The sequence below is a fragment of the Pollicipes pollicipes genome, unplaced genomic scaffold (assembly GCF_011947565.3).
Source record: "Pollicipes pollicipes isolate AB1234 unplaced genomic scaffold, Ppol_2.1 Scaffold_4740;HRSCAF=5597_pilon_pilon_pilon, whole genome shotgun sequence".
In the NCBI taxonomy this organism is placed as follows: domain Eukaryota; kingdom Metazoa; phylum Arthropoda; class Thecostraca; order Pollicipedomorpha; family Pollicipedidae; genus Pollicipes; species Pollicipes pollicipes.
In genome coordinates this window covers 27,610,696-27,625,250 of record NW_023596545.1, presented here as the reverse complement: position 1 = coordinate 27,625,250, position 14,555 = coordinate 27,610,696, and the positions used below count along the sequence as shown (strand labels likewise).

The 14,555-nt window shown below is 53.4% G+C and overlaps 1 protein-coding gene across 3 annotated transcripts in view; it reads right to left on the bottom strand.

The window, feature by feature from the left end:
* The window catches only part of LOC119099071 (collagenase), a gene marked incomplete at its 3' end in the record, with an annotated part of 28,854 nt that extends 14,795 nt beyond the window's left edge, over positions 1-14,059 (bottom strand). The window contains 4 exon segments of one of the 3 annotated variants that reach the window (XM_037222125.1): positions 2,607-2,713; positions 5,159-5,645; positions 11,910-12,002; positions 13,730-14,059. In XM_037222125.1, coding sequence (XP_037078020.1) covers positions 2,607-2,713; positions 5,159-5,645; positions 11,910-11,933 — 618 coding nt within the window. In that variant the 5' untranslated portion in view covers positions 11,934-12,002; positions 13,730-14,059. 3 annotated transcript variants of the gene reach the window in all.
* Positions 14,060-14,555: the final 496 nt, after the last annotated feature.

Sequence of the window (14,555 nt, the reverse complement as noted above, 5' to 3'; positions counted from 1 at the left end):
GATGAGAAGTGCGCGGGGGCGCCAACAGCCTCGGGGTGAGGCATGTGCAGAGGCGTCCTCAGCCTCGGGGTGAGGCATGCGCAGAGGCGCCCCCAGCCTCGGGATGAGGCGTGCGCAGAGGCGCCCTTAATGACATAATGAAACCCCCCTTGCAAGAACGCGTACACCGGCTACCGGTGCCGAAGGTTACAATCCAGCCGGGCAGCTGAGGGCGTCCCGTATCGCTATAGTTACACTGACCATAAAATGTGTCACAGGGCTCTTTTCACGCAAGGAAGGGTATGCTATATTTCATACACTATATCTATTCCATGCGTCAAGGTACATTATCTTAGCTCATTCCTTTGCGAGCTGTGTGGTTTACGTTAACCTGTCGGGACTACCGGAGTGCCCCCCCCCCCCAGGGTGTCGGGGAAACGGCGACCTAATTTTGATCGGCCAAGATCATTTGATCTGTCTCAACAATATTTTGATATGGAAAGGCCAAACCTAAATAATGGGACATTGCAGCTCAGATGAAAATTCCGAAATATTACATATTTTTAAAGGTTGCTGTGTCCATGTTTAGAACCCAACGTCCAAAAGTACTTCAGCTAGTAATGAAAGGGTCTCCTACGGGTGTAAAAAAGTGTCTTCTTTTTAGCCTTAAGTGCATTAGGAGAGGCTCAGGCTAGCATTGGGGAGGGGCTCAGACCCCCTCAAAGTGTGCAAAGCGACAACCCTAGTAGCCAGGTTGTAGCCATGGGGGAGGGGGCATAGGGGCATGCTCCCAGGGAGAAGGAGCTTACGCTACATACTGGAGCAATGCGAAGGAATTCTGCCTAAACTAGTAGCATTCTGCAGGTAATTTGACAATTGCTCTGAGGATAATCGTGGATACGTACCTGGTTGGGAAAAGGTACAAGAAAAAATGCACATGCAATGCACCAGCGCTCATACCATTCCTCAGCATATAAGTACAGCTCGGACAGAGCAGTCTCAGCGATTATGATGCATATCGCTCTGTAAATGTATCAGCCGTCCTCATTTTGTAACAAAATGCAACGAAAGTGTGCCTGACAACCTTGTGTTTCAAATTCCGTCGCACAGCAAATTACCTACCAAAAAAAACGGAACAAAAAACAAAAAACAAAAAACGACGGTCCGAAACCGTCTCTGCGCAATATTGTCTCTCTGAAATATCGTTAACTAATTTACCTTTGTGATTGCACCTTGCCCTACATATCTTCTGCAAGTATTGTGTGGAAATTTCGGGCACTGAGCATGCGCAGGGGCGGTTTCAGAGCGAGCTGTATTTGGGGAGCCTTCAGGTGAAATTTGGCGATGATGCTGAAAGGATAATTTCTCCGGCACGGCATTTTCATTCCCATGACATCCGGTATCCCCGGCGGCAGCACTGTTTGGCGGTTACATGGGGCATTGATACTGCTGGTGAATCAGACAGCTGTCAATTGAGTGAGGGCATTGCCATATTGTAAAATTCGTATGGAAGAAGCGATTGCTTGGGTCGAAAAAATGTGCTTCCAAATCATATGAAATGTATTACGTGTCGGCAGTGCAGGTATGCAAGGTATGCATTTCGCTACCTAGCTGCGATGTTTTGCACATCACACAATAATCACACGCATAAATGATGCATGCGGTAATACAGGCGTGTTCAGATCTTGCAAAAGAGGTGAATAGGGACATGGCCCCACAATTATGTCACGTCTCCATTGCTAGAACACTAATAAAACGCAACGTGTCCCGGCCTTCCCTAGCCATCACACACACGCACACGCATACGCACACGCACACACACACACACACACACACACACACACACACACACACACACACACACACACACACACACACACACACACACACACACACATATATACTATATAATATATATATACTACTATACTATATATATATATACATATCAGACGACACTCAGCTCCATGCCCTACATAGGAGGACACGCTTTCAAAGTTGCATGCCGGTAACGCCTTACGATGTATAAAAGTCGAAATTCGGAAACATGGCATCTGACATGATGCATTACCAGGGTCATTTCCAGGCTCGCTCTGGCAGGAAAACATGAAGACCTGGCACCGTTCGGACAACGGCGAAAGAAGCCCGGCGGCAATAACGGCAGGAAAGCGAGGCAAGCCACCACAAGAACAAACCAAGGGGAGGCAACAGGCGTGTCTGGTCCGCCAAAGACAATAAGGAAAGCAGGAATTTCACATGCACATGCCTTCGCCCCAAGCTTCAACGTTAGATCCGCCCATTGCCCGCCGTTGAAATTGCGCTCGTAACGACCGAAAAGTATCATGCTAAGAGCCCCCAGCACTTCCCTCCTTCTTCGTCAAAGGGCCCAACTTTCCACCCGGAAACGGTGCGGTATCGGGACGTGACCGTGGCCGCCGTCGGCGCCGCGCGGCCCGGGCGGTCCCCTGGCTGTTACCCGCCGGGCCGCGGTCCACGTGCTCCGGGGTTCGTCACACCTGGCCGCACGCTTCGTTCCGCCGCCCACTGCACGGGGCCGCTAACGCGCCGCGATGACGTCGCCACCGCAGTGACGTCACACCGTCGTCGCGGCACGCGCGAGCGCTCACCTTCTTGTTCTCGGCGGTGCGCGTGACGACGTAGACGACGAACGGCACCTCGCCGAGCTTGGCGTTCTTGCCGTCGACGATCCGGTGCACGCGCGATCTGCCGCAGTCTGCGGCAGCACGCACCGACGCTCGTGATGGTGACGACATGGAGGGAGGTACGACCGAACACGTGGCAGACAGGCACGAGACCGCTCCGTCCACGCGCCGCGTCACGGGAGATCAGCCGCCGACTGTCTGCCCGCGATTTTGGCGTGAGATTGGACGATTGGAGTAGTTGGATTGGGTAGTTGGATTAGATTGGGTAGTCTGACATGTTGCGGATGTACGAATATGCGACAGCGGTTTACCTGAATGACGCCCTGAGGGCTGAAACCATCACCTTCATCATCGTTGAAGATTCTGAACGGATGGAAGTGTAATGCACGCGTGGCCTTTGCCGGAGTAGGGGTACCTGGTGCTGCAGCTCAATGTGAAAATGCAATATTTAGGTCATGGAGCAGCGTTTGGAACCAAAAGCCACGACATTAGTTGTTCTCATCCAATCGTAATTTGATCATTCAACACTTACTCGTCGCACGAACGCTTTGTCTAAATCATTCCGTGAAGATGCATCTACTTTTTGCTGTGACAGAAGAGTGCGCAGTCTGCCGCACACCGCCCCGGACGGTTGGTGTTTCAGTTCGGTGAAATCGCAGGCAGTACCTTTCGTAGCCTTCGTGATCCGGCTCAGTTTTGAAGTCTCCCTATTGTCCGCGGATGGATCCGATTCGGGAACAAAGCAGCATCTGTCAAACCATGCTCCGTCCAAATAGTTCAGACTGCTCTGGTGGTGGGCACGCCTCATTCGTGGCTTTCCATAATCCCAAATTCTAATGCAAACGGTGGCCGGCCATATTTCGCTCCCGTGACGCGCAGTGCATCACACATATGCTGAAGCGAAGGCGTCGCTGATCGAGGACGTGTGGGTCTGGCCGTCGCGGGGCGGGAGCTGCTTTCACTCGCGTTGTCGGCGGGCTGGATGGACATACACACGCCGCTCGGTCCAAAACTGAGCCACAAGCACGTAGCGGAACCCAGTTGACAGCGTCGAGTCCAGGCATTGCAGCAGCGCCCGACTGGGTAGCGTGCGATAAAGCGGGGCCCTTCAGGTCAAATCGCCATTAGAGCTTGTGAGCTCGAGTTCTAAGAATGCCAGCTTTGCGTGGTATTGAAAGGCGGTTTTGGTACGCACGTACCGAATGTTGTGTTGGTTATCAGGTTCAATACAAAAATACTTCCACCTGAGGCTGAGCAATATCACCGTGTGCCAGCTGAGCCCATCTAGCTCGAAAATGTCATAAAGCTGTCAAGTGACCTGCGTGCTTAAAAACGGTCAAAGTATATTGATCTCGTGCTCAGATTTACCACTTATGGACGATGAGCAGCGACAAAACAACATTTATCGCAAAGTAGAGCTCAAAATTTCCAGAGAGGACGTTATAGTTCAGTACAAGACACGCCCGGGGCCGGTTTTGAAGGAAATCAAGGACCACCGTCGCCTCATGCGTCACACGCGTCATATGCGTCACCTCATCGGTGATGCCCCATTTCACGGACCCGACATTCATAGCTCTCCCGTCGCCTTGGCAGCAACACTTATGGTTGCATCCAACCATTGCCCGAGGCGCATTAATGTCTTGACTTTTGATTTGTTGGACCTTACGCGATACGCGTTGTCATGGAGCAAGCATGACCATGAGAGCGCCGTTATCACCTCAGCAGCAGCAAGTTTAAAAACGGCTCAATACCGCGGCCAACGATTGTAGATATATGCGAAATAAGCATGGCGGCTGAACCCTTCAGAAGTGATGTGTTAAAGATCTCCGTTCTGGCGTTTGCGCGAGAACGACACAAATAAGACGAGTTATGCTGTAGGTATCGGGGAAGGAAAGCTATGTAATTTTCCACCTCTCCCCAGCAGTCACGTGCCGAGAGATCTCGACAAGTCCTCTGTGGAGAGCGGCGGGCGTCACTGGTTTGGCAATGGTGCGAACACCGAACTAATGGCATGCATCCTCTTTTCTACTCACTAACAAAGCATAAAGGAAACTCACGCGCTTCCCAAGGTTTGCACTTCTACCCGGGAGACGGGAGGACAACAAGAAGCGACAGTGAACACTCATCGCGCGCCGATGGAAGAAAGCCACGCGTTGTTGACGCCCTACTGAAAAGCACCAGTGTGCTACTTCAGCCTCATGACACTCCAGCCAATCCGGAGGATGACCCGGTGTAGAATGCAAATAACGACGGAACATAGCGACATGCCAACGCCGTACTTAGTGATGCCGGGGTGCTAACTGCCAATTAAAAACAAACGGCCAGTGTTTACCTGTCAAGCCCGTCGTTTGAACGTCTCGAATTGGTTTAGATAGACCCACACTCGAACAAATATCTACCAATCCGTCTCCGTACCCGCGTTCCAGGATGTCTAGGCGCGCAGGCACGCTCCTTCCCCTCCCGGTGCCGCCGTGTGACCAGCCTCGAGCCGTGACCCGGCGACCCCTCGCGCTGACCTCTGCTCTCCTTGTGTCGGAGCGCGCTGAGCTGGCGGCCGCGGCGGCTGTCCGCGTCCAGGCCGCGGGCCATGCAGCTGTAGCCGCGACGCTGCAGCAGGTAGTTGGCCGAGAACTCGAGCGCCACCTCCTCGCCGGGCGCTCCCTCGACGCTGAGTGGTGCCGTGTCGCACTGGAACCACTCGCGGCCGTACACCATCCCGCGGCCGGGCAGCGTCAGAAAGTCGCCCCAGAAGCGCCAGTTGAGCCACGGCACCACAAGCGAGTCGAGGTCGACGTCGGTGCAGACCAGCGAGACGGACGTGTTGGCGCTGTCCGGCCGCAGTCGGTGGCGCTGGCAGGCGCCGCGCGGGTACGTCAGCGGGTAGTTGTCCGAGCTGAGGTGGAGCGCCCGGCCCTGGTCGACGCCCAGCACGCGCGGCTCGCACGCGCCCAGGCCCGTCAGCGGGAAGATGGCGCGTGCCGACGGCGCGCCGGCGAGCAGGATCTGCGGACATGGGACGACCGGTTGACGCGCGCCGGGGTCAAGGGCTTGTGCGGAAGCGGGCGCCGATAGACGTGCGCCGCGAACGGCTGGATGCGAATGGAGGAGCAGGAGAGCGTATAAGCGCGGGCGACGGTGGGGTGCAACAGTGCCCGCCGGACGTACTCATCGCTCGCACTTTAATGCAGTTTTGTCATATGTGGATCTGTGTGGGTCTCACATCCTTCGATTTGCGGCAAAACTGCGTTGTAAATTGCGAAATATGTTTTCAACGCCGCGTGGGAAGAGCTCAACTAGCCAATTTGTAAACTGCATAATACATTTCCGAACAAAACGATGTTTTCAAAATCACGCGTTATCATGGCATCATTTGGCGCTAGGACGTGAAATAACCGATACCTTTCCGAGTAGATATTGCCGTACGGCCCTGCAGGGTCATTTTTAGAATATGTGTACCAAGCTAAAGCTTAGCAGATCTCCGCCGCCAACCCCGCGTGCCCGGCAATTAATCGCAACGATCCGCCAGTCATGAGCGGCCGCGCCGCCAGGACCGCGCCGTCCGCCAGGAACACGGACAGGAACTCCGACCGACACTTTTACCAACCGCTGCCCGTCCTCACGGGCCACGCGGCCGGGGAGGGGGAGGGGAAGGTAGTTACGAAGCGCGTTACTGTGACCGTCAGCCCGACGGTCCGCTGGCGCCGAAAGTGAACCCGGCGCCGGCGCGGACGACGCTGGCGCGGCAGCGACTGGGGACCGACCCGGCCCGTGCGACTACAACACGCGTTTTGCTGGAGACGATTTCGCCGGCCAGACACGCAGCAAGGTATCTGATCTGAATCACGTATTAATCTCACCAGCGTCGGGAAAGCCACGCTGATAATCAATGGGGCTCGATCATGTTCGGGCTTAATACGGGATGTGCATCAATCCTTGACTATGATGATCATCAGTGATAAAATGCTAAGCCATATTCTGGATAAGACCATGAACATTCACACCAGGCGCAGCAGGTGTCACCACAGGCGTCGCACGAACACGCCAGGGCGTCATCGGTGATCAGCTGTTCGAACTGAAGTGGGACGCCCGTCCCTGGCTGAAGCCGGACACGAGCGGCTCGCAGCCGCCCGAGCCCGTCATACCCAACAACCCAACATACATGTATATATTCATCGGTTAGGGCAGAATTTCGGCCGACCGTAATGATGAGGGTGATGATAAAGGATGGATGACAAGTGAAAAACCTTTCAGAACTACCTGGGACCGACTGATTTATGGGTCTTGGAATGAGAGAGGGGGAACTTGACTCAGACGGATATGCTGTGTCGCCCATACCGAACGACTGCATGCAAGGGCTGATCCTAGTAGCTCTACTGTACCATTCGAACCACCTTGGTGACCTCAGCGCCCCACAGAGCGGTCCGGTCAGCGGTGTCCAGCCCATTGGTATCCGAGCGCTCGTCAGTGGCAGGACACGCCGGTATCTGAGCGCTCGTCAGTGGCAGGACACGCCGGTATCTGAGCGCTCGTCAGTGGCAGGACACGCCGGTATCTGAGCGTTCGTCGATGACAGGATACGCCGGTATCTGAGCGCTCGTCAGTGGCAGGACACGCCGGTATCTGAGCGCCCGTCAGTGGCAGGACACGCCAGTATCTGAGCGCTCGTCGACGACAGGATACGCCGGTATCTGAGCGCTCGCCGATGACAGGGCATGCCTGTACGACCACCTCCACGTGGTAAACGTTTACATTGTTATACGTGTGAAGAGCTGCCTCGCCCTTCCACACAGCTGGTAAACGAAACGCAGTCTGTGCAAAGATGAAACGACATTTGACCACCGCTCGATGTCCGCGCGTCTGGCTGTGGCTGAAAGGTACGGCAGGCGGTGATACATACGCTTACCTTAAAACTTCGGCAGGCGGTGTGGTATCAGCCTGAGCGAACTATCGCAGGGTAAATTTCGTTTGAACCATGATGATACTTTTCTCACATCTTTCACATTAATATCCATTTGCCTTTCCATGGCATCGCACGAGTCTTTTCCGCCGTTGTCTTATGAGCTGGTCATACTTGCATTTCACTCCGCTATAAGAGCACCATTGTAGAGTTTTGCGTGTTTAGAGGTTGGTGCACTACAGCTGATTATGGACCCCTTCGTAACGTTTAAACACATGAAGAACTAAAAAGTTCAAACACATTAGGAACTAAATGGCAATGATCAGACAGAAAATCAAAAACACGGCAAAGCGATTATTCCCATGCTGTAACTGCATTTTTATATTTTGTAACTGCGTTTGGATATGTTTGCAAACTAAAAAAAACACCTTAGTTCATAACAGCAGGCAGTCTATTTTGGAAGGGACAGTAATAGGATAAGCGACAGCCGGTACCAACTACCTATTGCAACCGTGGCACGACGTAAAACCTATATTCCGCAAACTTGCTTGCAGAACACCAAGCAAGTATGGCTTGGGTTCAAGGAGCAATGCGAGTTATATGCAGATATCAACCATCCGTATAAAAGATCTTCACGAATGGGCTGAATCCACGAGAAGTACATGAATTATCGGTTTGGACTGCACAGAAAAGACCATTAAAAAAGTCAACAGTCCGGGATATATACTGGTAATCGATAGAGAGCAATACAGTAAATCCAGTACATCAAAACAACTAAAAACCTTGCGAAAAGCAAGGTGTTAACGCTGAATTTTACCTGATGCTGAAAGTCAGCGATCGCAACGGACTGCAAAACGCGTGGTCAATCCGTCAGCTGAGGAAGTGAGTGCATGCGCTCACGCAGACTACGCACCACTGCACGTGAAACGAAGCAGGGACGTATGGAATTGTGCCAGACTCTTGCGTGACGCGCTCTTATCGCACAAGCGGGATATATTTGGCATTCGTTGCAATGTGAAATGTCGGCGAGATGTGTTTTCAAAAGGTATGCATGGTTCCAAATGGTCCGTGATTTCCACGCCCGAATAATGATTCTGAAGAGGTCTAGCCTCCGCCTGGCGCCCGTCGCCACTGCCCCCAAAACACCGACGCGTTGCTGGCCGCGCCGCTACACAGCCGTCACGGTCCGCGGGAGCAGCGGAAACGGACCAGAGCTCACATGTGACGAGATGACGTCTACACGCCAAGTGAGATAGCCGGAATGCCGGAACAGTGCAGAGGAGGCAGTTGCGAACGCTTCAGTTGCCGAACGCCTTTTATCAGACGTCGCTCAACCACCGAGTGTTGGGAGAAAGTGGTCGTGCAGGGCGGGCTCCACTTTCTCCTGTGAACACGCAGGCCAGAACTAACATGTTGACATCTAGGAAATATTCTCGACAGTATCAACCATGCCATACTGCAAGGCTTTGCGATACATATACATGTGGTGCACGCAGGTGTTGCCAGGGACGTTTTCCGTTTCCCACGTTCATCAAATCTTGCGACCTCAGCAATTAAGGGCCTGGCCCACGAAGACGTTTGATTAGTTTTGATTTCTTAAGCTGACAATAAACAGCCTTGATTATACCAGGAGGCACTCGTAAGACGAGGTTATCAAGCAAACACTGGCTCTATTGCCAGAACCCTGCGTGTCAAGCCGCGCTCATGGTCACGAGCGTATCACGGACTGAAAGTCACGCCGCGCTCCGACGCTGCGTTTATTCTCCGATTAGGACTAATTATTGAGCTCTGATTACGAGATCACGTAAGTGACTCATAATGCTTAAAAAAACAAGGAGCTCAAAGCCTTTCTTGCTTGTGTCATGTAAAATTAACAGCATGTAAGGGTGAAGTATTGATACCTGATTAGCACGGCGTTGCCTTCGCAGCCCATTTGCTTCGTTGGTCGCAACATATTTGCAAAGCCTGGGTTTAAGCAGGGAGTCTGAGGTGGACCAGTGCACGATAATGGCAACAGCATTTTGGTGGTGATGTACTCCATGGCTGTGCAGCCCCTCGCTCCGAATAAAAAGGCACAAAAATGAGTTAGTTCCGTTAGTTTGAAACAATACCGATTAAAAACCATCATCTTTCCTCTCTTTCTCCCTCCCCTTCATTTCTCTTCTACCCTTATCGTCTATCCTTCTCTTCTTCTCCCTCCTGTCATCCTCATTTTTTTCTTAACTTCCTCTGCCCTCTTCATCTCCCTCTCTCCCTCTCCCCCTTCCCATTCCTCCATTTCCCCTCTCTCCATCTCTTTTCCTCTTCCCCTCACCTTCCCTGTCTCTGTCCCTGTCCCTGATCCTCTACCTCTCACTCCTCTCACTCCCTCTCCCCCTCTCTCTCTCCCCCTCCCTCCCTCTTTCTCCCTCATCTCTTCCTTCCCGCTCTCACTCACTCCATTTCTCTCTGTTCCTATCCCCTCCCTCCCCCTCTCTCCCCTCCTCTCTCTCTCCCTTTCCTCCTCTCTCTCCCTTCCTCTCTCTCTCTCCTCATCTCTCTCTCTCTTTCTCTCTCTCTCTCTCTCTTCTCTCTCCTCTCTCTCTCTCTCTCTCTTTCTTCTCTCTCTCTCTATTCTCTCTCTCTTCCGCCCACTTTCTCTTTTTTTTCTCTATCCTCTCTCCCCCTTCCCTATCTCTCTCCCCACTCTCTTCTCCCCCCTCCCCTTCTTCACCCCTCTTCTCCACCTCTTCTCTCCCTCCCTCTCACTCTCTCCATCCTCTCTCTGGCGTATAACGTCGTCTGCAACCCAGAAACGGCATCCGCTATGCTATGCCGCTGCACGAATAGCAATTAAACTACAACCATCTTTCATTTATATTCATCTGTTGGGTTATGTGAGATCTTTTGCTCGGCAGCGACCATATCAGAGCTTTGGAATGAAGCAAAGATATCAAATCAGTGTTCTAATATGGCCTTCCTGAGTCATATCTGACACGAAGACAGGCACCACAGAGGGAACACCAAACCAAAGTTACGCGAGTGTTCGAGATCGGCTCCCATCTACGGCGGCCGCGAGTGCTCGAGATCGGCTCCCATCCACGGCGGCCGCGAGTGCTCGAGGTCGGCTCCTATCCATGGTGGCCGCGAGTGCTCGAGAGCGGCTCCCATCTACGGCGGCCGCGAGTGCTCGAGATCGGCTCCCATCCACGGCGGCCGCGAGTGCTCGAGATCGGCTGCTATCCATGGTGGCCGCGAGTGCTCGATATCGGCTCCCACCCACGGCGGCCGCGTGTACTCGAGATCAGCTCCTATCCACGGCGGCCGCGAATGCTCGAGATCGGCTCCTATCCATGGCGGCCGCGTGTGTTCGAGATCAGCTCCCATCCACGGCGGCCGCGAATGCTCGAGATCGGCCCCTATCCATGGTGGCCGCGAGTGCTCGAGATCCACGGCGGTCGTGAGTGCCCGAGAGCGGCTCCCATTCAAGGCGGCCACGAGTGCTCCAGAGCGGCTCCGACACTAGGAACTGGTCGATTTCACGGAATTTTGGTCCAAATTCGCAGGATTTGGGAGAATATTTGACCTTTCCACATCCCCTTCTGAGGAAACCTCTGGCTACGTGCCTGGGTTATCTGCAGCGACCCTGTCATGTGAGAGCTAACCTTACATGCTGTTCACGTTGGGAGCTCCGTCCAAGCACCAGCACGAACCTGTTTCGTAATCTTCGTGCCGGGCCTGTTCCGGTGTCGTGCTGGGCCCGTGACGGTTGTGATGTCATCCCACTTCTACCCACTTCCCGCCGCTCCCGTTCCACCATCCTCAGTTCCAGAGCTCTTCCGTTGTCAGCCGAGGTCTAACCCAACCGAACGAACGCGACGATGTGGTGTACATCCTGCACACTGAACGTGCCTGCCACCAACGCGGCACAAGCGGGCGGCGACGGAGCGGAGGCCGCGCCGCGGGGAACGGACCTGCGCGAGCCGCCGCACCAGCCGCCCCGGAACGCAACGGCGTCTGACACGGACACACCACGTGACCGGCTAATTGCGCCACGTGCTCTGCTGTTGGGCGCAATGAATAACACGCTTGTGGCGTACAACAGGCTACATTGACTCTCCTTGCGCGGCTTAAAGAGTGCTGTGGCGATCATGTAACGTAAACGGTAGTATTTGCTACCGGTACATGTAATAACCTAAATCGTTCACTGCAGGCGTGCGGAAAAAAACAATTACAAGGGTTGCCCCAAGGTGCCCCATTCAAGTGAACAGTTTTGCGTGGCGATGTAGCAGCCCAAACGTCAATGTTTTGACCACACCTCTCCACCATCACGAGCCAGTGTACGCAATGCACCGTACTCATTCTCCCCATTCATCGTACTCATTACTCACCGTTGCTAGGAGAGAAAGCAGCATGGCCAGCTGTAGCTTGTCAAACGCCTGTGCTGCTGCGGGCGGTCAGAGGCCTGCCTCTTCGGAGGGCTCCTGCGCCGTCAGGGGTTAGGGGTTAAGAACGGGCCATTAGCAAGCGTCGCGTTTGTGGCCGCGCTGGCGCGTCTCTAACGACGGAATGTAACACTCGGGAGAGACGGCAATCAGCAGCCATACCGCACAAGCGTCGCGTTTGTGGCCGCGCTGGCGCGTCTCTAACGACGGAGTGTAACACTCGGGAGAGACGGCAATCAGCAGCCATACCGCACAGCCTAATGCGCTGTGCGGTTCTGCTGAGCGCCGCGACGCGGTGGTGTCGTGATGCCAAGGGGTCCGCACCACATGTCAGTCACATTTTGCGGAGTGGGAAAGTGACGAGAACAATGTGTTGAACTTTCGCCACATAGCGTCAAATGAAAATGAGTGGTCTTAATGCGGTGTGCTCGTGCCGGCATGCAAACCCGTTAAGGGTGTTTGCATTTTGAAGAATGGTCCAAGTGCGGCATACATATACGCCTTTTTTCGTTCATGTCAGTTGTGGGACACTTTGTTTAACGTTTCAGAACATAAGCAGAATGCATGTGGCATGTTTGAATTGCTTTCAGGAGGCAATATTGTCGGACGTGAACGGAATGTATCTTGCTAACATATTTTTATATCCCAGAAACTTGAAATAAAGTTGCCTAAAAAAGCGTTCCAGCTTGATACGCGCCAGAGTAGCCGGCTAGATACCCTTCGCTCGGGTGGGGTGGGGGTCAATTTGAACCCCCTGAGATCTCGGGAATTAAGAAAGCTGGATATACCAAATTTACAGGGTGTGCTAACCTGCACGTGAACTCACTTAGGCCAAAGTTTGAGCTTGCTAGATCCTGGCCTTTAGGTCAAATAAGGTCGAACAAGGTCAATTCCAAGTTGGTCTTCAAGGTGCCCCCAGAACCTAGGCAACTGTTTCCAAGCAAAACGTCACAAACCCATTTAAGGTTAGTGACCTTGTTTGAGGTGTTCAAGGTCATGGTGCCCAAAATCATACAAGACTGCTCTGAGTTTTGCGTTTGAATAAGCGACGGGCAGTATGCTCCTAAAACAAAATGTCAACCGGGTCATCTTAGGTCAATGACCTGTTCTGACCTCCAAGAAGTCAATGGAATATGTATAATGCGGTTCCTGCCGTCAATAAATTCGAAATGAGCACAAGAAACTATCCCATACAGCAAGCCCTCAAGTAATAAATCAGGTTGGTTTTTTCCTTGGTCTGATCTTTATGCCTGACCTTAGGTCAACGAATCTGCTCATTCAATATTTGTGGTGCCTAAGAAATTATCTCAGAGATGTATGACTTCGTCAAACACTCCGTTCTTGTATCAGACTTGACGACTTCCTAGAAATTGCTTTAGCTCAAACCATGGCCTGACTTTGACCTGCCATAGGTCAACGACCTTACCCGGCACATCTAAAAAAAATTATGACACACGATCTGCTGTTCAATTTTCTACAGCTGTGCAAAATTTGGCGCGGCCACGCCGCGCCGTTCGGAAACCATTCTGGAAAAGTCTTCGGGGGGTCAATTTGACCCCCGCCTGAGCGCGTATTAATAATCATCATCAGGAAGGTGCGAAATATGCTAAAAATGGCAATACTTGTATAGATAATACGCTGCGGTGTCCGCCTCTGTCCACAGGCAACCAAATACGTGTTCCGATTAATACCACGGCAAAGTTACCCACGAATCCCGGGGTAAATACATATATAATTCTATAAGGTAGTTCGGAACCGGTGCAAACCTCCCCTTCCAGTCTGCTTCGTTCTCCTTGTTGCACAAACCGTGGCAGAAGCTCCCGCTGCTGATGCTGGTCAGAGGATTAACAACTCCCTTCCGCTCACAGCCAACCACCTGCACGCCGCCAGCAATGAATTGCGGCCTCAAATGGCTCTTGCGTACCCCCGACCCAACCAGCTTCTGAGCGTAGTACGGTCACCGGCTCCTCGCAGTCGCGTCGGGCACTTGGCGGCCGGCTGTCCGTCAGGTTGCGGCCGAGGGTCCCACACCTCCTGTCACGCCGGCACGACTCAGGTCGGGGCTGACCGCTCCTCCACTCCACCGCGGCAGCTGCCGGTCGCCACACAACTGACTTCTGACTCTTCCACTCGGTCGCCGCCCCGTGCCGCGGCGGGACTTTCCCGAGGCCCGGCGCTCCGCCACGGGGGAGCGTGACCCGAGCTCCGGAGGAAGGGCGGTCCGAGCTCCGGAGGGAGGGTGGTCCGAGCTCCGGAGGGAGGGTGGTCCGAGCTCCGGAGGGAGGATGGTCCGAGCTCCGGAGGGAGGGTGGTCCACGCGCGCTAGGACGGCGTCGTTTGCGATGCTGCTGCCGCGGCGCAGGCTGGAGACTCGTGCGTGTCTGAGATGCTGGCGGTCTCCTGCCACGCCTTCTGCCGTAGTTGCGCTGCTCTTCTTGACTGAGGTCGTGTATCGCAGAACAGAAACATGAAGGACGCATGGGTGTGACATGACATCAGTTCAGGTGTGCAGTCGACATTCCCCACAAATGGAGCACGAATTGCGTGGCAGTAGTTAGGGACGTGGTAAGCAACATAATGCAGAAAGCAAAG